We start from the raw sequence: 21,332 nt of genomic DNA, 5'->3' as shown, positions 1-21,332 counted from the left end.
GTCTTTCTAGCCCTAAAAGCATTCAAAAAACACTTATGCAACAAGACTGTGTTGATCCGGACGGACAACATGACAGCTATGTATTATATTCAAAAACAAGGAGGAAGACACTCCCCACAGCTGTCGCACCTAGCTCAAAGCATGTGGAAATGGGCCATTCTGAAGAACATGTTTCTCATGGCAGAACACCTCCCAGGCAAGGACAATCAAATAGCCGACCTGCTCAGCAGGCACAGTCACCAGATGCACGAATGGGAGATTCACCCTAATGTGCTCCAACCATTCTTCCGGCAGTGGGTACAACCGGAGATAGATCTGTTTGCCACAAGCGAAAACGCAAAATGCCAGGTACTTTGCCGCCAGAATCTGAGCAACCAAGATGGCGGTCAAAGGAAATCACCGATCGACAAAACTCTGAGAAAGCAAGCGATCGCAAGGCTAGTATGGGTGCAACCCCCCCCCCCCCCGCAACCCCCTGACCACCCCCCACCCCTTCCCCCTCTAGGTAAAAAAGCAGCCATCTTGGAAATGTATAGAGGGAAACCAGCACTAAAACAAACCCCAAAGAGAGCAAGCGGCCATCTTAGAAAACCAAAGAAAGAGACCCCGCTCACCCCGCTAGGTCTAACCGCAGCCATCTTGGGAAAACGAATACAACAGGCTAAGAGGGTTAGCATGAGCGGTAGACCAAAAGCGGGAAAGCTAGCGAACACCAGCGCTTTCAGACTGCTCGGTTTTACCCGGAAGGGACACAGAAATCGCATAGCCCTTTCAAGCACAGCCGCTTGAGTGCGAAGTCTCCTAAAGGGCGAAAAGTGTGAAGGGAAGAAAAACGAAACCGCAAACGCATCAGCAAGGGGGTGGCCGTTTTAGGAGCTAAGAAGAAAACGAGCAAGACATACCAAGAGCTAGCGAATAACAAATCAAAACCTGCGCCTCCAGTGTCTCCTTGCCCACCTGAAGCAATCACAGGCACACAGAGCCCGGCACTACCGCTAAAGAATAAGAGTGAAGCCGCCGCTGCAGCAAGAGGCTGCCATCATAGGAAGACACCATACGTAACGATAACTAATCAAAACGAGTGAAAGAAAGGGTCCAAAAAGTCAGTACAAAGGCGGGAGGGCAACAACCTATCCTCCCCGGTACAGCGCCATCACTCCTCCGACAGAAACAAACCAAAAGCAACACGGCGAAGCACCGTCCAAAGTAGAGATTACAATAACAAAGCAGATCGCATACATAGCATAAATAAAACAAACTGCAACACAACTTAAACAGCAAGTGAACAGCAGTCGCCACCACAACGGCGAAAAGATAATCGAAAGACAAAGAGCACAAAGTGCCTCGAAGCGGCAGCAAAGAAGGAAGCATAAGCACAAGACCAGACCCAACGCCAAACGAGGAGGGTGCAATCCGCCAAAAAAAGGAAACTACTTTATTGCCCTCACCGTGCAGCAACAGGTTTGAGCTCATACAAAGCAAAAGAGGAATACGTAAAATGTCAGGAAGCGATGGAAAGGTGACACAACCAAAAAAGTTGAAACCCGAAGGCACTCCAGACTCTCCCTTCAAACAGAAATCTGATAGAAGTAGCACACTAGACAGCATACTCAAAAAACTAGCCGAAGTGCACGACTTGGCCAAATCAACAACAACAAAAACACTGACGCCATACAACTCGAACTAGCAGCATGCAGAGCAAACATCCACACAGCTAACAATAGAATATCGTCAGTGGAGCAAAGAGTGAGCGACACAGAAGACAAAGCAAAGCTCACGACCAAGGCAATGGGAAATATTGCTAAAGCAACAGACCTACACAAGCAAGCCGCAGAATTCGAAGACCGACAGAAAAAAGGGAACATAAGAATTCTGGGCTTACTAGAGGGAGAAGAGGACAAAGCGGGATCCTGTGTGGCTATGCTACAAGACCTCATACCAAAACTCACGAATCTCAAATTTGAGAACCCACTTGAGTTGGAGAAAGCCTACAGAGTACCTGCATACAAACAAAGCAACAGACAAGCTCCAAGACCAATAATTTGCAAACCGTGCTCGCACCACACAGAAGCCATCTTTGGAGTAGCGAGAAAAAATCTGAACCTGCAATAAAATTGGAACAAGATCATCCTTACGCAGGACTACTCAAAAACCGTAGTAGACATCAGGAAGGGCTTCCTGGCGCAAAGAGACAAACTAAGGAAAAAGAACATCAGCTGCTCTTTCGTCGGCCCAACGAGATTTAGAATAAACAACAAAGGAACAATGATAACCTTCGAAGACCTTGCAGACCTATCGCGAAACCTGACAATAACCGAGCCACAAGAAATGGAAATGACGACCGCAACAAAAAGAGCATCACAGGACAACGAGGTAGAATAGATCCGAAGCAGAGACAAAAGTGTGGCACAAAAATAAGGAAACTAACACGGAACATGAGCACAATTAGCAATGCATCTACCTCATAGAAGTTCAACACAAAATTACCTCATCCTGGAAGAATAGATTTGAAGCAGAGACTAAGGAGTGGAACAAAAATAAGGGAAAGAACACTGAATGGGAGCACAACCATCAACGTATCTACATCATATAAGGCCAGCACAAGACTACCGTAACCGGAAAAACAAAAAAATCGAACAGGAGAGAACCCGAGAGCAGAACAATCCACTAGCGCCAGCACAAGCCCTTGACCAAGAAAGCGCGACGCTCTAACCAAGAACAAAGATATCCTTTTAACAACGGGTCTATAGTATGATCTTGTTCATCCAAAAACTAATTCCCAGAGAGGGGTTTTGTGTGGTCCGACTGACCCTTCTGTAACAAGGAATTTTAACCAGACTACACTACAACATTAAGAAGTCCTGGGGGTTGGGGGGTGGGGGGGGACGGACCGTACTGTCACACGCTTTCAGTATGACATTTCAGTAGGGGGGAGGGATGGGAGGAGGGGGAAGGGTAAGAGGAGGGGGGGGGGGGGAAATGTTGCGTCCTGTCTGTCACGTTTGTCAAGTTAGTCAGGTCCAGATCCTTAACGTACCCTTAGACAGAAAACACGATCCACCTAGAAGCACATCAGCCACTCACACAGGTAGACTGTACACACCCAACAACTGCACTCACAAGCTAGTAAGACCGCGACAGACATACCATCATGAGTAATACAAACACATTGCAGTCCGACCTTAAGGTTATATCCCTAAATGTCAAGGGTCTGAACCACCCAGTCAAAAGGAAAAAAATACTAGACTACCTAGCAAAAACGAAAGGTGATATCATCCTCATGCAGGAAACAAAACTATCATTAGAAGACGCAAATAAGATTAAAGCGTGATGGATTTGCCAGCTAACCTGCTCTCCAGCTGTGGGGGAAAAAGAGGAGTTATCACCCTAGTTAACTCTAAGTCCAAAAAAACAATTGAAAGTGTAGACCAAGACTAAGAATGCAGACTTCTGTGCACCCAACTCAAAAGAGGAGAAGAGACCATATCAGTAACCAACATATATGCTCCAAACACAGATGACACAACAATCTGGGAGGGGGTAGCAAAGAAATTGGAAAAAAACAAACGCGCAACTTGAACATTGGAGCAGGAGATTTTAACCTGGTCCTAGACCACACCCTAGACAGACAATAAAGTTTCCAAACGAGACCCCTAGCCTCCTACGTCGTGAAAAATATCCAACAGATTTGAGCTACAAGACCCATGGAGACTACAGCACCCGGACACCAGGGACTACACCTTCTACTCCAACCTTCACAACACATATAGCAGAATCGACTACATACTCCTCTCAGGAACGCACACGCACCTAATAGAACACCCAGATATCGCAGCAAGAACAATCTCAGACCACTCTTGCATTAGTCTATACCTAACAGGCAGGCACAGCGACCACACTACCCGTAGATGGCAGTTCAACAACATAACGATGGCAAAGCAAGAAGACAAAGACACGGTTGAGAAAGCAATCAAAAACTACATAAATGAGAACGACACACCAGACACCGCAAGCAGAGACAGCACTGCATCTCCACAATCACAGATCAGCACAACAAAACGCATGCCCGTCACAAGGAAATCCTACAGACTTTTAGGGAGTTCGATAAAGACCTATATACAAGAGACAAGAACATTGACAAGGCAGGCACCGTAGACTACCTAAACAGACTTAACCTACCGAAGATAATGAAAGCGGAAGCGAAAACACTGGGCCAAGACTTAAAGGAGACCGAGATAGCATTAGCTATAAATTCACTAAAAGACAACAAAGCCCCAGGCCCAGATGGTTACACAGCACCCTTTTACAAAAAGTTCAAAGATCTTCTTCTCCCAGTTCTGACCAAAACCTTCAACCACTGCGCAGAAGTAGGGACAATAACTGAAACAATGACACAAGCCAACATAATTGTAATTCCAAAAGAGGGTAAAGAATCTCAATGGCCCAAAAACTACTGCCCCATATCACTAAATAACCTAGACTGAAAGATATACGCAAAAGTACTTGCCACAAAACTAAACAAAATACTACCCCAGCTGATAGGAAACACGCAGGTAGGCTACATGAAATCTTGCATGTCCCAAGACAATACGAGACTCCTATGCCAAGTCATATAACATTCCTCAAATTCACCCCGCCCGGCAGTCGCAATCACACTAGACGCTGAAAAGGCATTTGACAGTGTGTCCTGGCACTTCCTTGAGAAATGCATGCAGGCGTACAACTTAGGCAACGATTATACGAAGAATTTAATAGCGCTATACAAAAAGCCGAAAGCGCAAATAGCCATAAATGGAGGCTCATCGACCGATTTGAATTAGACAGAGGAACGGGACAAGGGTGCCCGCTGTCCCTGATACTGTTCCTATTAGCCCTAGAACCCCTGATCAGAGACATTACAGGGATAACAATCAACAGCACAACAGCCAAGATCACCGCCTACCCTGACGATCTACTTATAATAAAGAACAACCAAGACCATTCTATACCAGCTCTCATGCGGACAATCGAAACATACGCCAAACACTCAGGCTACAAACTCAATAAGGACAAATCAGAATGCATGCCTCTCAACATACACACAACTAGAGAAATAGGAGACTCAGGCCTAGCCTGGCAACCAAAGGCTGTCAAATATCTGGGTGTCCAATTTAAAAGAAGCCTAAGATGTACCCTGGAACTGAACGAGAAGCTCACGCTGGAAAAGATAAGAGCTACTAGACAAGTGGTCACCCAAGTTCATCACATGGTAGGGCAGAATAGACACCATCAAAATGATGGTAACCCCTATAGTAAACTATCTATCTGAAAGAAACACGTTAGTGTTAGATTCCTTACCTTAGAATATCCCCAGGCGTCAGTCTGGATCCGGAAACTTTTGCGTAGCAGTACCCCTGCGCGTCGGTAGGCGTCGTCTGCAGGCGTCCCCTGCGGCTCCGCGTCCGTCGTCGGCGTCGTGCGCCGTGATGACGTCGCTGGAGTACATAGACGCCGCCTCCGCGCGCTGACGTCAGTTCTTCTTTTTTCCGCGCCAGTGGACGCAGATCTGAAGAGCAGTACTCCGGTCTTTGACCAAGTTTTTTCGATTGTCTTTTCCTATTGTGCCTGATAGGATGCCAGGATTTAAGAATTGCGATGGCTGTGAGCGCACGATGTCGGTCACAGACCATCACCGCCTCTGCCTCCGGTGTCTGGGCCCCGACCACGACGTGGACTCCTGCGTCGACTGCCGGGCCCTTACCAACAAGGCTAGACGGGAGCGGTCCCGCAAGCTACTGGAGCTCCGGGTGTCGGCCCCACGTCGGGACCGGGAGCGGTCCCGGTCCGGCCGGAGGTCGAGAGAGCGTTCGAGGGAGCGGTCGCGGAGCCGCGCCGGGCGCTCCGGAAGTCGACACCACTCGTCATCCTCGTCAGGTAAGAAGCACAAGAAGTCGGGGCGTCGTCATCGTACCCCCGACTCCCCCCGACGCTCGCGCGATGCGGCCGGGGGCTCGGGTGACCCCATCCCCGCGGCTCCGCGAGAGTCGCCGGCGCGGCCTGCCTCATACCCTCCGGTCCCTGGGCATGGTGCGACGCCTGAGGAGATCGAGGCGTTCCTCATGGCCATGAGGGCGCTCGCTTCTCCGACGGGGCCTACGGTGCCTGCGGGCCCAGTGCTACCGTCTGGGGGCCCTGGCGGTTCGGGTGTCCCTGCCTCGGCGCCGTCGGGTGCTCCGGCCTCGGCGCCGCCGACGGCTCCGACCCCGGCGCCGCAGGGGCCTTCGGGATCGGCGCCGGCTGGTCTTCCGGCCTCCCCGGCGCCGTTGCCATCGGGGTTACCCCCGACGCCGCCCCCGCGCGACGCCGGTTCTCCGCTGCCGGTTCCGGCCGGCGGTGGGGTTCCGACGCCGGCTCCGGGCGGCGCCGTCCCCTTACCTTCTCCGACGCCGGACGCGGCGCCGGACGGGCGTCGATCGACGCCGGTCCCGGCGCCGATGGGGCCCATGATCCCCGAGGAGCCGGTCTTCATCATTGACTCCGAGTACGGAGAGGATGAGGAGTACGGTGAAGGTTGGGAGGGGTCCGAGGACCCTCTGGCTCGCGAGTGCCAGTATGACCCGGACTGGACAGGTGACTTGGGGGATGCCAGTGGTTTGGACGACTCCCCTAACCCTGGTTTGATCTCTCCCCCAACCGTGGCATCGGTGGAGGGAGCTGCCTATTCTGTGGTGCTGATGAGGGCTGCCAAGGCCTTAAACCTTGAGCTCCCCGTCGCGGCCGTGAGGCCTAACATCCTCACCGAGGTCTTCAAACCGCAGTCATGCCCATTGGAGCCTCTGCTGCCGTTTAATGAAGCCTTGTCTGACGTTCTGTTGGGCACGTGGTCCAGGCCCGCTTCAGGTGCGCCTGTTGATCGGAACGTGGCCAGGCGCCACCGTCCTTGTCCGGACGACCCCAAGTACCTGTCTACCCACCCCACTCCTGAGAGTCTGGTGATCCAGGCCTCGACCTCCCAGTCCGCATTCCCGTCGGCCCCGCCCGACCGGGAATCCAAGAGGTATGACCAGTTTGGCAAAAAGGTCTTCTCGTCCATTAGTTTGGGCCTGCGGTCTTGCAACACCGCCTGCCTCTTGGGCCGCTACACCCACTCTGTGTGGGATACGGTCGCGGAGCTGCTGCCAGAATGCCCCATGGAGGTGCGGGCAAAGCTCGGTCAGGCTGTGGCTGAGGGCCGAGATGCAGCGAAATATTCCATTCGGTGTGGTCTTGATACGACCGACTCGCTGGGCAGAGCTATGTCTACGACGGTGGCGATTCGTCGTCACGCCTGGCTGAGATCCGCCAATTTTTCGGCTGATGTCCAAAATACCCTGATGGACATGCCGTTTGATGGCTGTCACCTGTTCGGTGACAAAGCGGACCACGCGCTGGAACGCTTCAAGGACTCCAGGGTCACGGCCAAGTCCTTGGGTCTCTCGACCCAGCGTCAGCAACCGGGTTCGTTTCGTCCCTTTCGTGGCCAAGGAAGGGGCGCCCCCACACGTGCTGCCAGCCACGCGCCGCAACAATCCTTCCAACGCGGTGGCGGCCGTGGAAACCGCCGTGGTGGTGGTCGGGGACAACGGCGGGGTCAGACCACACCTTCCCCCGCAGCATCTACCCCAAAATCCTCCTAGTCCGTGCTTTCGGCCCCATGTGACGCCAGTGGGTGGCAGGGTTCGCCATCACCACGCTCACTGGCGCACGATCACTTCGGACAGGTGGGTGCTGCAAATTGTCCGAAGGGGCTACTCCCTCCCCTTCGAGACCTCTCCTCCAGCCATGCCACCGCAGAACCACCGTGTGTCGGGGGACCACTTGACACTTCTGCAGGAGGAAGTTACGGCCCTCTTGGCCAAGGGGGCCATCGAGCGCGTTCCTGGGCCAGAAGTAGGGCGTGGTTGTTATTCCCACTACTTTCTGGTGCCCAAGAAGGACAAGGGGGGCCTACGTCCTATCTTGGATCTAAGGAACGTCAACGGCTTCCTCCGGAAGGAGAAGTTCAAGATGTTGACGTTAGCTCAGGTCTTGGCTGCTCTAGACCCGCAAGACTGGATGGTAGCGTTGGACTTGCAGGACGCCTATTTTCACATCCCCGTCCTGCCGGCCCACCGGCGTTACCTGCGGTTCACGGTAGGCCAGGAGCACTTTCAGTTTATCGTGCTCCCCTTCGGCCTTACCAGCGCCCCACGGGTGTTCACAAAGGTGATGGCGGTGGTCGCAGCCCATCTGCGCAGGTTAGGGGTTTCAGTCTTCCCCTACCTAGACGACTGGTTGTTGAAGGCGGGCTCGCCCCAGACAGTCGTCCACCACCTTCAGATGACGGCAGACCTCTTGCACGACCTGGGGTTCTCCATCAACGTGCCGAAATCACACCTGTGTCCCTCTCAAAAGCTCCTTTTCATCGGAGCGGTTCTGGACTCGGCGCAGTTTCGGGTTTATCCTCCGGAACGGCGGGTTCGGGATATTCAGGCTTTGATTCCCATCTTTCAGCCGCTATCCCGAGTCTCGGTCAGGTTGACGCTGCGGCTGCTGGGACTGATGGCTTCCTGCATCCTTCTGGTGCATCACGCCAGGTGGCGGATGCGGGCTCTGCAGTGGGACCTGAAGTTTCAGTGGGCCCAGCATCAGGGCAACTTGTCCGACCACGTCTTGATCTCGGAGGGCACTGCGAGACAACTGCAGTGGTGGCTTACGGACCGCGATTGGGTCAGGGGCAAGTCCCTCTCCCTCTCCCTTCCCCAACCGGAGCACGTTGTCGTGACGGACGCGTCCCTCCAGGGCTGGGGTGGCCACTTGGGAGAGGCAGAGATCAGAGGCATCTGGTCTCCGGCGGAGTCCCGGCTCCATATCAATCTGTTGGAGCTGCGGGCGATTCGTCTGGCACTGAAGGCATTCCTCCCCTTTGTCAACGGGAGTGTAGTGCAGGTGTTCACCGACAACACCACCGCCATGTGGTACTGCAACAAACAGGGCGGAGTGGGGTCGTGGACCCTTTGCCAGGAGGCTCTGCGCCTCTGGCAATGGCTGGAACGTCAGGGCGTGACTCTGACGGTTCAACACCTGGCAGGTTCTCTGAACGCCAGGGCGGACGAACTCAGCCGTCGGTGCTCGATGGATCACGAATGGCGTCTGAACTCGGACGTGGCGCAAGGCATCTTTCTGCAATGGGGAGAGCCTTGGTTAGATCTATTCGCCACAGAAGAGAACGCGCAATGTCATCAGTTCTGCGCGTTGGAGTTTCCAAGACGGCACTCGCACGGCGACGCCTTTCGGCGCGAGTGGAGTTGCGGTCTGTTATACGCCTTTCCGCCTATACCACTTCTGCCCAGAGTGCTGAAGAAGATCAGGCGCGACCGGGCCCAAGTTATCCTTGTGGCTCCGGACTGGGCTCGAAGGTACTGGTATCCCGAGCTACTCAGCATGTCAGTCGGTCCCCCGATCCGCCTGCCCCTTCAGGAGGACCTTCTGTCGCAGCAGCAGGGGACGGTCCTCCACCCGAACCTGTCCAGTCTCCACCTCCATGCTTGGAGATTGAGCGGCGGCAGTTGAGGCCATTTGACTTGCCTCCTGAAGTCTGTGATGTTATTCTGGCAGCCAGGCGTCCCTCCACTAAGTCGGTATACGCCTGTCGGTGGAACAGATTTGTGGCATGGTGCACAGCAAAGGCTGTGGATCCTCTTTCTGCCCCTCTTTCGGAGGTTCTTCTGTTTCTTCTTTCTCTTGCCCAGCAGGGCTCTGCTCTGGGCACTATCAAGGGCTACCTTTCTGCCCTTTCAGCCTTTTTAAGGCTTCCTGATCAGCCTTCTTTGTTCAAATCCCCGATTGTAACTCGATTCTTGAAAGGCATCACTCACATGTTTCCACCTGTTCCGTTTGTGATGCCTCAGTGGGATTTGAACCTGGTTCTAACTTTCCTGATGTGTGCTCCCTTTGAGCCCCTTCATTCTTGCCCTCTCCGTCTCCTGACTTTAAAGACGGCTTTCCTGGTTGCCATCACCTCTGCCAGAAGGGTAAGTGAGCTCCAGGCTCTTTCTGTCCAACCTCCTTTCCTGTCCATTCATCCTGACAAGGTGGTTCTGAGGACTAGACCTTCTTTCCTGCCCAAGGTTGTTTCGGCCTTTCACATCGGGCAGTCCATCACCCTCCCTTCCTTCTTCCCGCCTCCGCATCCTTCAAAGGATGAAGAGCGGCTCCATCGTCTGGACCCAAAACGTGCGCTTTCATTTTACATGGATCGCACACGCCAGTTCCGGGTGGATGACCAACTGTTTGTTGGCTACGTGGGTGCGAAGAAGGAACGGGCGGTTTGTAAACGAACCATCTCTCGATGGGTCGTCCTCTGCATCAAAGCGTGCTACTCTTTGGCTCGGAAGGAGCCTCCTGTTGGGCTGAGGGCCCATTCCACTCGGGCCACGGCGGCTACTACTGCCCTGGGCCGGGGAGTCCCCTTGCAGGACATTTGCCAGGCGGCTACGTGGGCCTCGCTGCACACCTTTGCGAGGCACTACTGCCTGGACAGTCAAGTCCGGAGGGATGGCTTCTTTGGCCGTTCTGTCCTCCAGGACTTTTTGGTGTAGTTTTGTATTGGTTCGCAGACCCACCACCGGGGTTGGTATTGCTGGGGTATGTATTCTAAGGTAAGGAATCTAACACTAACGTGTTTCTTTCAGATGAACAAGTTACTTACCTTCGGTAACGATATATCTGTAAGAAACATTAGTTAGTGTTAGATTCCTTACCGAACCCACCCATCCTCCCCGTTCTGCGAACTGATACCTAGGGTTAAGGTCATCCCTTTCAGGGCCCTAGTTTGTACATGGCACCAGTGTTGGTTCTCTCATGGCTCTGCGTCTCCTGGCGCGGAACAGCTGTGTGCAAAGAACTGACGTCAGCGCGCGGAGGCGGCGTCTATGTACTCCAGCGACGTCATCACGGCGCACGACGCCGACGACGGAACCGGAGCCGCAGGGGACGCCTGCAGACGACGCCTACCGACGCGCAGGGGTACTGCTACGCAAAAGTTTCCGGATCCAGACTGACGCCTGGGGATATTCTAAGGTAAGGAATCTAACACTAACTAATGTTTCTTACAGATATATCGTTACCGAAGGTAAGTAACTTGTTCGACAGACATGCTACCCCTGCCCCTGACAGAAGACTTCCACAGGAAAATAGATCAAATGATCAACAAATTTATATGGAGAGGGAAAAAAGCCAGAATACGTCTCCAAAAGCTGAGACTAGGGAAAAAAATGGGCGGGCTCAACATAGCGGCTCTGAAAACGTTTCAACTAGCATTCATAGCCAGACAGGGGATGCACTGGCTGCTCCCGGCACAACAATACACGCCAACATGACTAGTCATAGAGAAAGCCATGCTGAACGACACAGAGCCACACACTCTGCTCATATCTAACAAGCAGGCACTCTGCAACAATCCGATCCTAAAGATCACAAGACACGCACTCCTGAAAGTTGACAGCAAGCTACAAATCAGCATCAAGAACTCGCAGTGGGAGACACTCTGGTCTAACCCCAAGTTTAAATACAGGCGGAGAACACTAGATATGCATACATGGAAGAAGCTAGGAATTCTGTTCCCAGTGCATCTGGAAGCAGAAGGGAAGCCATACACCTTCAACAATCTGAAAAAAAAAACATAACCTCCCTGATATAGAACTTTACAACTTCCTAGCTATCAAAACAGCCTTAGCAAAATCAAAATTACATAGACAGGCCCCATCCATCTTCCAGTTTATGGATAACATAAACCAGACAGGGCACCAAGTCTCACTTCTATACAAACTACTCCGACCAGTCTCATCCAAACTTAATGCCAAAAAGACAGCCTACTGGGAAACCCAGATAGAATCCAAACTTACAGAACAGGAACTACAAACACTGTGGGCATCCCCATCAAAAAATGATATCCCCAGTGCTAGCACAGACTACATTCTGGCTACTCCATCAAGCTCACTGTACACCAGCACACCTAACCTCAATAGGTCTAAAAGACGATACCTGCTGGAACTGCGGAATAGAAAGAGGGGACCTAGAACATCTCATCTTCCGCTGCACAAAAGTCAAAAACTTCTGGAAACAGGTGCTAGACTTCACAAACAGAACATTAAACAGAACATTAAACATGCAGCCTAAAGCGAACATTCGCCACAATCTTCACAGCACATATCTCACCAGACATCACCACTCAAGAGGAAAGATACCTCCTCGACTTCCTCCTCACATCCGCAGCTAAGATAGTGCTCACCAACTGGAAGGACACCTCAAAGGCTACATTCCAAGGGTGACTGAACTGGGTGACCTTCCTCAGAGGAGCAGACTACACCATTCTCAGAAACACACCGGGGAGACACCCCAACAGAGAGATGTGGTCTAAACTAGATAAATTCATAGACTCCTACAAACCACCATAGACCATGAACGACACGGGTCTACCCAACCTCAAGTTCGGTCGTGATTTTCTGTCACAAACCACCACCACCACTTTATGTTTTATGTTCTAACTAGACACCTGCCAATTGCAAAAATGTTACATATTATTTGTTAGCCAGTCTATCATGGCGAGCAAAGTTGTACCGTCAATCTAATCACTATTGCCCTAAACGGTCCCCCAAAGAACGAAATTGGTATGTATCTTTATTTTATGTAATCTGTAAATAGCAATAAAAAGAATTTAAAAAAAAAAAAAGAAAGTGAGGTCCTTTCATGCGACCCAGGGAGAAGTCTTGGCAACTAATTAAAACAATAGTCTCGTCCCCTACCTCCAGCACAATATACATTTTATATCTATATATCTATACACACACACACACACACACACACACACACACACACACACATATATATATTTTTTGCCTCTCCCTTACGTTTTCTGTTTCTTTTTCCTCTTTACTCTTTCTGCATTTTCCTCCACTTCTCGTTTATGTTCAGCTTTGTGGTTCCATTTTCACTGTCCCTTGCAGTTTTTATTTTCTCTGCCGTTCCACTGGTGCATCTTTTTCTATTATTTTTTCCTCCCATTGGCTCACGTGGTTTCTCTTCTTTGCCTTACCACCTGTGCCCTGCTTGCCAGCATCTCTCTCTCGAATGCCCAGCAAGGCTCCCCTGTACCGCCATTTCCACGCAATGCCAATGGCTAGCCCAGAACCAACTGAAAAGCCCTCCCTGGATGATCTGGGCCAGCCAAATTCTCTCTGCACATCCATCTCTGTGTGTCCACAGGTAACTGGTAATACACAACACCACAACCCACCCCTTCCACTGACTAACAGCTGTGATAGTAGGACTCGAGAGTGCCTCCCTGAATTAACTCCACATGGTAACGCCATTTCTGGGTCTACCAAAGGTGGAATCTAGAGGCAGACAAACAAAAGGCAAAAAAGGGAATAAATAAGCTGAGCTTGCGCACACACGGGGGGCGTTGTAGCCCAAAAGTGTGGGGGGGGGGGGGGTAGGGTAGGGTAGGGTATCCGGTGTTACAACTACCCAACAGAAGAAAAAAAAGCAAAGCACTTTCCGACTCCTACCACTAGTTTGGCGGAATATAATCAGTATGTGAATCTAGAAGAGTCTAACCTGCAAAAAGTTTCGTACAGGTAACTAGTTTCGTTAGAGGGCCATGAGACAAAATGTGCAAAACAATTGCTTCAATCACCAAATGTGCTCTGAGTTTAAATGCTTTTTTTGCCCATTTTATTGAACCCATTACAATTAATCTTTATGCGTTGTTTTGCTACAGTACCTGCAAGCCAATGGCAACAACTGGCGCTGGTTTGATGATCGCTCTGGGCGTTGGTGCAGTTACAGTGCCAGTAATAATGGCACCATTGACACAGCTTGGAAAGCTGGTGAGACAAGTGTCCGTTTCACGGCCGGGCGGCGGAGGTATACTGTGCAGTTCACGACCATGGTGCAGGTATGGAGTGGTGTATGCAGGCAGAATTGTTTCTTTATGAATTTTGAATTAGAAAGCAAGGTGCATTGTATCTGGAAAGCATGTGTTGCTTATCAACGTTCCTCGAACAGGTTGACATAATCCATGGAGCACATACTTTGGTAATGCAGATATCCAAAGTTCCAAAACTACTTAATTTTCTGTAACTATTACCTTTGAGTCTCCATTCCCATTACCCAGAAGAGTGCATTCCTCACATTTTGAATATCCCAATGCGCCAGCATTTCACAGAAACCTTTATCAGCTCTCCCACGTTGATGTTTCAGTGCCCATGGCTTTTCACAATGCTTTGCGTGAGCCATAAGAGGCCTAGTCGGCATTGTGAGAAGTTGGCCTGGTATATGATGATCACTATTCTAGTGAACACCTTGCACCAGTCCAAACAACCCTTATGGTGATGGTTGTAAAGTCAACCTTATAGACCAGCTATCCTAGGGGTAGCGTGGACAGAACAGTCTTAGGCTAAAACACTCTTGAAGGCGTCTAAAACCAGCTGTTTTACCATATGTAACCCCTTGATTATCAAATGAAAGGACACCACACAGGATATATATAAAATATATATGTATTTATTCACTAACGCACTCCTCTGAACTCTTTGAGGTCAGAGGCAAAAGCACATACGTTATACTCAGAAATACTTTAAATAGCACACTTAAGAGTTAGGCCCTAGGGGCACGTAAAACCATATACTAAGTAAGTGGTATAAGAACTACGACTTGGGAAAGGAAGAGGCCTAGGGCATAGAGGATCGCTGGGGCTACACTATCTGACCCTTCGGTTAGGAGTAGGAGGCCCACAGGCGGCGTGTGCAGTGTCAGTACACTCAGGCGAGAGTCAATAGAAAGTCAATGGGAACTTAGAAGGTAAGTAAATGAAAATTTAGGACACTTCCGGTCTAGCTAGAAGGATACAACTAAAAACCTAGACAAGTGGATAGTCCATACCCTCGAGAGCACCGAAGTACTCTTGTTACCTCACCCACAGGAAGTGGGTGCATAGGTGTGAAGATGTGTCGGGTTTCGCCGTTTAATTCTATGAAGCCTGTGAAGAAAGATGCTGCAGGCGACCAGGAGGAAGATATCCGTTTGGATCCAAGGGTGGATCGGAGTTGAAGAAGATCTGAAAGCAGAGGGGACAGAGTCTAGGTCACTAGCCAGTGACAGGGTGGAACCAGGAAGGAACCAGACGTCTAGGAGCAATCAGGTGCTGTTGTGAAGCTTGTTGTTGCAGCCACGCGGACCAGGAGGCGTCGAGGACGACCAGGTGCTGGAGAGGAGCTGTCCCACGAAGGTTCTCGCAGATGGAGGGGTCGGCTTCAAGATCGGAGCCAACAAGCCTAAGCAAAGGCAACCCACGCAGGATACACAAAGAGCTTCTGGTGCAGACCAGGAGGGTCTGAGGCGCTTCACCTTTTCAGGGAAGCAAGTGCCAGTCTGGAGCAACCAGACCAGCGGTGGATTCGCAAAAGGATAGTCAGAGGGCTACTAGCCAACGGGCCAGCAACCGGACAACGCGTCGAACAGAACACCGGCAGAAGGGCCCCACGCAGATCTCGTGGAATGTGGAGGGCTGGTCTTCGGTGCCGGAGCTCGGTGTCTGGGTGTCTCAGTCCCCAGTACACAGCTTCGAGGAGGCCTCAGGAGCTGCGCTGGTAGCAAGTTGTCGACGCTTCAAGGTACCTGCTTCCACTGGTCCCGACGCCTTCCACAGGGCTCAGCTGTGCTGGAGTCGTGCAGTGGGGTCAGAGGGATCCGGTAGTCGAGGTCTTGTCCGGCTCTGTGCTCAGGTTCCGGCGGCAACGGGGACAAAGCAAGCCGTCAAGTTGCTGGATGGTGCCTGGCTGCCCGGGGTGGTCACTCCTTGGCCACAAGGGAGATTTCTTCAGTTCAGGTGAATTTCGAAAGGTCCAGAGTTTCGTCTTCAGTTGAATCCAGGATTAATCTAATGTCTCCTGGGTCTGCTCCTACCTTTATACAACTAAAGAGGGCTGGTTTGGTCACTAAGTCCCTCCTATGGGTGGGACCAGGAAGGGGGGTGGTTACACCCCCTTTCCTTTGTGCAGTTTCGCGCCAGAGCTGGGGCTGGAGTGCCCCAGCATCCGGTTTGAACTGGGGTATACATGGAGCACCTAGAGTGCTCCAGGCAGTGTCTGATTCTATTCAGCTCTCCCTGTCCCAATACACATCCTCCTGTCTGGGGTGGTGCTCGCACCTTCCCAAGCAGGAAACCTATTGTCCAAACCTCTGTGACTGGAAGGACTCCCAGCAGCAGGAGGTCAGCATTGTGTCTGTGGCAGCAGCATCCATTTTGTTTAACTTTAACCGGGATAGTCTGAACTAACATGTCCTCTCCCTCTAGAAGGGTGAAAAGCTACCCCCGTCACCAGAATTGGCAAGGGGGTAGTATTCCAAAGCGTATGACACCGTACACAACATTTTTGGATAAAGCCAAACCAAAGTTAGCATTTAACCGCGAGGTTTATAATGCATTTAAGAGTATATGGTATGGCAATATCATAGAACAATCTAAGGACATGGTTCCGAAAGCTGCAGACAGGCTCAGCTCATGCTAGAGCACCATCTCACACATAACCAAGCACTCTGCCTTCAGGATTGTTGAGGCCTGCCATAGGAGTGACTTGTAGGTTACTATGTGTCTAGCTATAAGGTAGGTATAGGAATACTATACCTAAGCAAGGGGTGATTACACTACCTTGCCCCAGCTGGGTGATAAGCCAGTTGTGTCAATTTAGGTGGCCAGCCAGGGGTGGCATAATATATGCTGCAGCCCCTGGTAGGCCTTGGGTGCACCTATGCCCTGGGTACCTATGGTACACGTTACAGGGACTCACAAGGGTGACCCAATATCCAATTTGGTATGTACCTACAGGACATGGAGTCCATTTTACAGAGAGCAGATAGCCTGGGGTCCTGAATAGCAGGATCCCAGGCCAACTAAGTCGAAAAACAGCTAAACACTAGGCAAAAAGTTGGGGGCAACCATAGTCCGGTATCCACCTTCCTACAGGCATGCTGAAGTCAGTTCACTTTTTTCTGTGCCATTGTGTATCATTTTTTTCTTAGGCTTTCAAAGGTGTTAGGAGTTTAGCATTATTTTTACAGGAAATGGCAACATTGCAGGAAAAAATGTCTACGACAATGAAGTTTGGATTCAAGCCTCGAAAGGAGTGTGTTAGATGTAAATTACTTATCATTATAAAATTGTGTTCGAGGCACGGGTGCTGTGTTGATACACATGCTTTGCATACTCCCATCTAATGTGTCTGGATGTTTGCAAATTGGTTTTCTTCGAAGAAGTTATTTCTAGTCAAGAGGTAAGGTGACTCCTTTCGGTGATGGGGGAATGGACATCAACTCCATTGGTTTTTTTTTTCTGCCATCGGGTTCGGATGGGTATTGCTGCACTCCGGTTCAAAACAGTTCTCCGGGTTCTCCTTGGTATGCAATATTCTCTACCCTCAACAGTATTGTTTTGTACACATTTCCCAGCTCTCCTTGTATTTCGGTCAGTGAAATCTGCTTTTCGATTGGAAAGCTTTGTGCACAGCCAACGGGCCTAACCATTTCGGTTCAGCTGTCTGTCGATGGAAAGGACCCCATTCAAATTCTGTCCTCCGTGCAATTCAAACTATCCGCACACTGACTCGCACCAGGTGTGTAACTTGTGCTAGTCTCCGGAGCACAAAGAAAACTGCAACGCTTGCAGATTGTTTTGGTCAATGAAAACCCTTTGCAGTTGTCTGGCTTGACGTCGTGAGATGCAGCGTCAAAGCATTGAAGAAATGCCTGGTATCTTAAGGGAAGTGTCTGGTCAAGAAGATATTGGGGTATCAGCAGTGGAGAAGAAAGTGGCCTTCTCTGTGTCAGACTTATTCGGACTCCAGATAGACCTCAACACAGAAATAATTACATAGGGACAGGGTATCTGAAAGAGACATCTAGCTGCAGATTCCGTAACTTAGAATATCCCCAGGCATCAGACTGTATCTGGAAAACTTTCTACAGCAGCACCTCTGCATGACGGGGCGGCGTCGCACGGCTCCGCCCTGATGTTGTCCACAGATTTTACGTCATCAGAGCCCTATATGCCCATCCCGGTGCGCTGACGTCAGTTTTCTTCTTTTCTGCGTCCCGATGCAGATCCTGGAAACCCAGAGGTTCCTTAGCCTGTTTTTTGGGACTTCTCGACGCCTTACGCTTTCTGGGCTGCCTTCGTACTTTAAGGCGTGCAAGACCTGTGCACTTCAGATGTCCGTAACGGACCCGCAGACCATCTGTATGTGGTGCCTGGTAGTGCATCACGACTCCAAAGAGTGCAACGCCTGTCAGCGAATGAAACCGAAGTCCTTCCGGGAGTGTCTTATGAAAGTGCTGGCCGCTCGGTTGTCCAGTCCTGCACCTTCGCGTTGCCGCTCTCCCTCTCTAGATTGAGTCCATTCCCAAGGTTGTTCCCGAGGACGCCGTTAGGAGGCGGGTAAGCACAAGCATAAGTTGTGGAGGTCTTCCTCCCATATGCGTGATGCTGGCTCCCGCTCTTCTCGCTCCTTGCCGGGCACGGGCGTCCGGTAGTCTCATCCTCTGTACCCTCCCTTTCCGGGTGCATGTGCGACACAGGCCTAAATGGAAGCTTATTCCGAAGCACTCCACTCTTACTTTGGGTCACCCCTCTCCCTGGTGCGCCTTCGTTCCCATAGAAGTGGAAGGCACTCAGTCGGGTCCTCGCAGGCGTATTCGTCCTCCGCGCCGGCTGTGTGCATTGACTCTGGTTCCGGAGCCGATACGACATGGCTAGGCTGTTCGGAATTCGGTTAAAACCGAATCTGCCCGATAGTGCACTGCAGGATCAAAATCAGCTGACTCTGTTTAAACAGAGTGTCACTATTTTGCATAGTTGTTGCCCCATTGTTGCACCATTTGGCCACTTGATGGAGCCAAATCTGGTCTTAATGGGCGTGCAGCGGCTGGCCTTTATCTTAAAGGCGCATTAGGACAAATCTCGGGCGGGGGTTGGGGGGGGGGGGTGAGGGGGTGGGGGGGATGGGGGAGACAGGACACACATTTTGTCTGCCAAGTGATCACGCTCTTAGTGGGAATACAGGCGAGTGGTAAACGGAAAGCGCAGCGCATGAACTGACAGGCCCCTTCGGAGCTGGGGCAGGTGGAAAGGGGGCGACCCATGAGCTTGAGCAGAGCAGGGCAGGCGTCCGGCCAAACAATGGACGAGTGACAAAATGTGACAAGTGGCAGTATGTGTGACAGCAAGTGGCAGAATATGCATGGTCTGAGGAGAGAGGGACATGACCCTCCGTGCTCCGAGAGCGGGCAGCACAGGAGATACCTGTGAAGGCGTGTCAAGGATGTCCCAGGCCAGGAAGCGTGAACTCCAGGAACGACAATGTAAACACTCAGAATGTGAGTTCCACCCCTGGGCGAGGCGGTCACTGTGTCAAGTAATTGTAGCGCGGGGGATCATGGCTGTTAAACAGATCTGGGCGAGGTCATGACTGTCAGGGAAGTCTGGCGGGCGACGGCAGCAGCGACACTTAAAAGAACACACAGCCAGGCATGCATGCATGTGGGGTGGAGGCCTGGCTGTAACCCCACGCAGCATGGTCACCACATGTCAAGCCTCTGAGGTGAGGGCCATGACAGCCACGCCACACAGTGTTAGCAGCATAGGACCAGGGGCATACAAGGCGCTTCTGTGGCGAGAAGGATCAGGTGTTTTATGCCAGAGAAGTGTAGGGCGCGGGCAATAACTGCTGAACCCAGAGGAACAATAGAGTGGGGCACTCACGAGCTGCACGCCGAGCCCCCAGCTCCCCTCGGTGCAAGGGTGAGGTGAACTAATGTACACACCATGCAGCCAGCACACAACCCGCTGTGCTGCCTGTGTGGGACCACATACGGACTCAGTGGTGACGGGCGGCCTGAGTCCTTAAGTGTGGGCCCCTCATGGGCCCCTTCTGTCCCCCGGAACCAGAGCCTGGTGTCCTGCAGCCCCGCTCCACCCTATGGGGCAATAATAAAAAAGAAAAATGAATATCTCTGATAGCGAAGCAGCCAAACAGGCTTCAGGGACGGATGCCGCAGAGGTTTCGATGGCCTCTCTGGCCGTCGATACTCCCGGCGTCCCTCCGAGCCAATCGGGGAGGTGGGCCAATTGGCTCGGAGGGACGCCCGGAGTATCGACGGCCAGAGCGGTGCTTCAACTACCTGAGCCATAGCCAGGTGAGTTGGAGGCTTCCTCTCCCATACTACTTGCTGGGAGAATGATGTTCATACTTACCCAGGTGATAACTTTTCATTATGAGTTTTACAGTTATGTATTATAAGCAGTAGCGTCGCCGGTCCTGAAGAATGCAGTAGATACCATTTGGGTCTGTGAAATCTGCAGAAACATGTTGACCAGTTAAGAATTAACTAGTAGCTATTAGTTAAACCTACTAGACTCGCACTACTTTTTATTGATTAGAAGCAGAGGGGTGTCTATTAAAGTTTCTTGCCCCCTGTCTATCTAATTTTAACAACACTTTTTTGTTTATAATCACATTTTGTTTCACATGCACTGCTTAACAGTAATCTCCCGTTGCCCCAACTATTTGTCTACACATCACTGGGTTACATTCGAGTCTACCCATAAAAAACAACTATCGTAGACTATCTTCCTTCCGGGCCCAAGTGAAGTAGAGACCGCACAAGCTGCATGCAGGAGATGTGAGCGACGAGAAGCGCCCCTCCCTAAAACTTCCTGGAGCCCAAATGAGATGTTAAACCATTACGCATGAAAGGTCCAAATTTGACCTTCATACCAGAGTAGACATTAGTCACTCTTTACACCGAACTCACCTGGTCCTGAAGAAAGCCCCACTGACCTTAACAGGCGACACGCGGCTGAAACATGTCGACCATTGTTTAGACACTAGAGGATGGAATATGTATGAATCCTAACCACTTCTGAAAACATATTCTGCGATATCCTCATCCCACAATTCAATCCCGGACAATAAAGTGTATTTCCCTGGAATGATTGGTTTGTTTTTACAAATTCACTCACACACCACCCACTGTCACTAATCACTACTGTTTTTAACCTAGGGTGTTCTCCTCCTGGTGGAGGGTGCATACCAACTGACCCCATGATTTTGCACAGACGTGTAAACGAAGGCGGAGAATCAACATATACCGCCCATACCACCACTGCTACACGTGTATGAGGGTCTTTTTACCAAGGGTCATCCCAGTTAGAACTGTACCCAGGTTATACAGGACAAGTGATCCCCCCCCCTCCCCTCCCCCCCCCCTTTTTGATT

The 21,332-nt window shown here is 51.1% G+C and overlaps 1 protein-coding gene across 2 annotated transcripts in view; it reads left to right on the top strand.

Annotated features, from left to right (window-relative positions):
• The window catches only part of HUWE1 (HECT, UBA and WWE domain containing E3 ubiquitin protein ligase 1), a 1,800,886-nt gene that overhangs the window by 753,826 nt on the left and 1,025,728 nt on the right, over positions 1–21,332 (top strand). For both annotated transcript variants that reach the window (XM_086940169.1, XM_086940170.1), the window contains one exon: positions 13,781–13,957. In XM_086940169.1, the coding sequence (XP_086796295.1) occupies positions 13,781–13,957 (177 nt within the window). The remainder of the gene's footprint in view (positions 1–13,780; positions 13,958–21,332) is intronic.

This window comes from Lissotriton vulgaris, chromosome 10 (genome assembly GCF_964263255.1).
Source record: "Lissotriton vulgaris chromosome 10, aLisVul1.2, whole genome shotgun sequence".
In the NCBI taxonomy this organism is placed as follows: domain Eukaryota; kingdom Metazoa; phylum Chordata; class Amphibia; order Caudata; family Salamandridae; genus Lissotriton; species Lissotriton vulgaris.
Note: the sequence above shows the minus strand (reverse complement) of the source record. Positions and strands in the feature narration are given on the sequence as shown.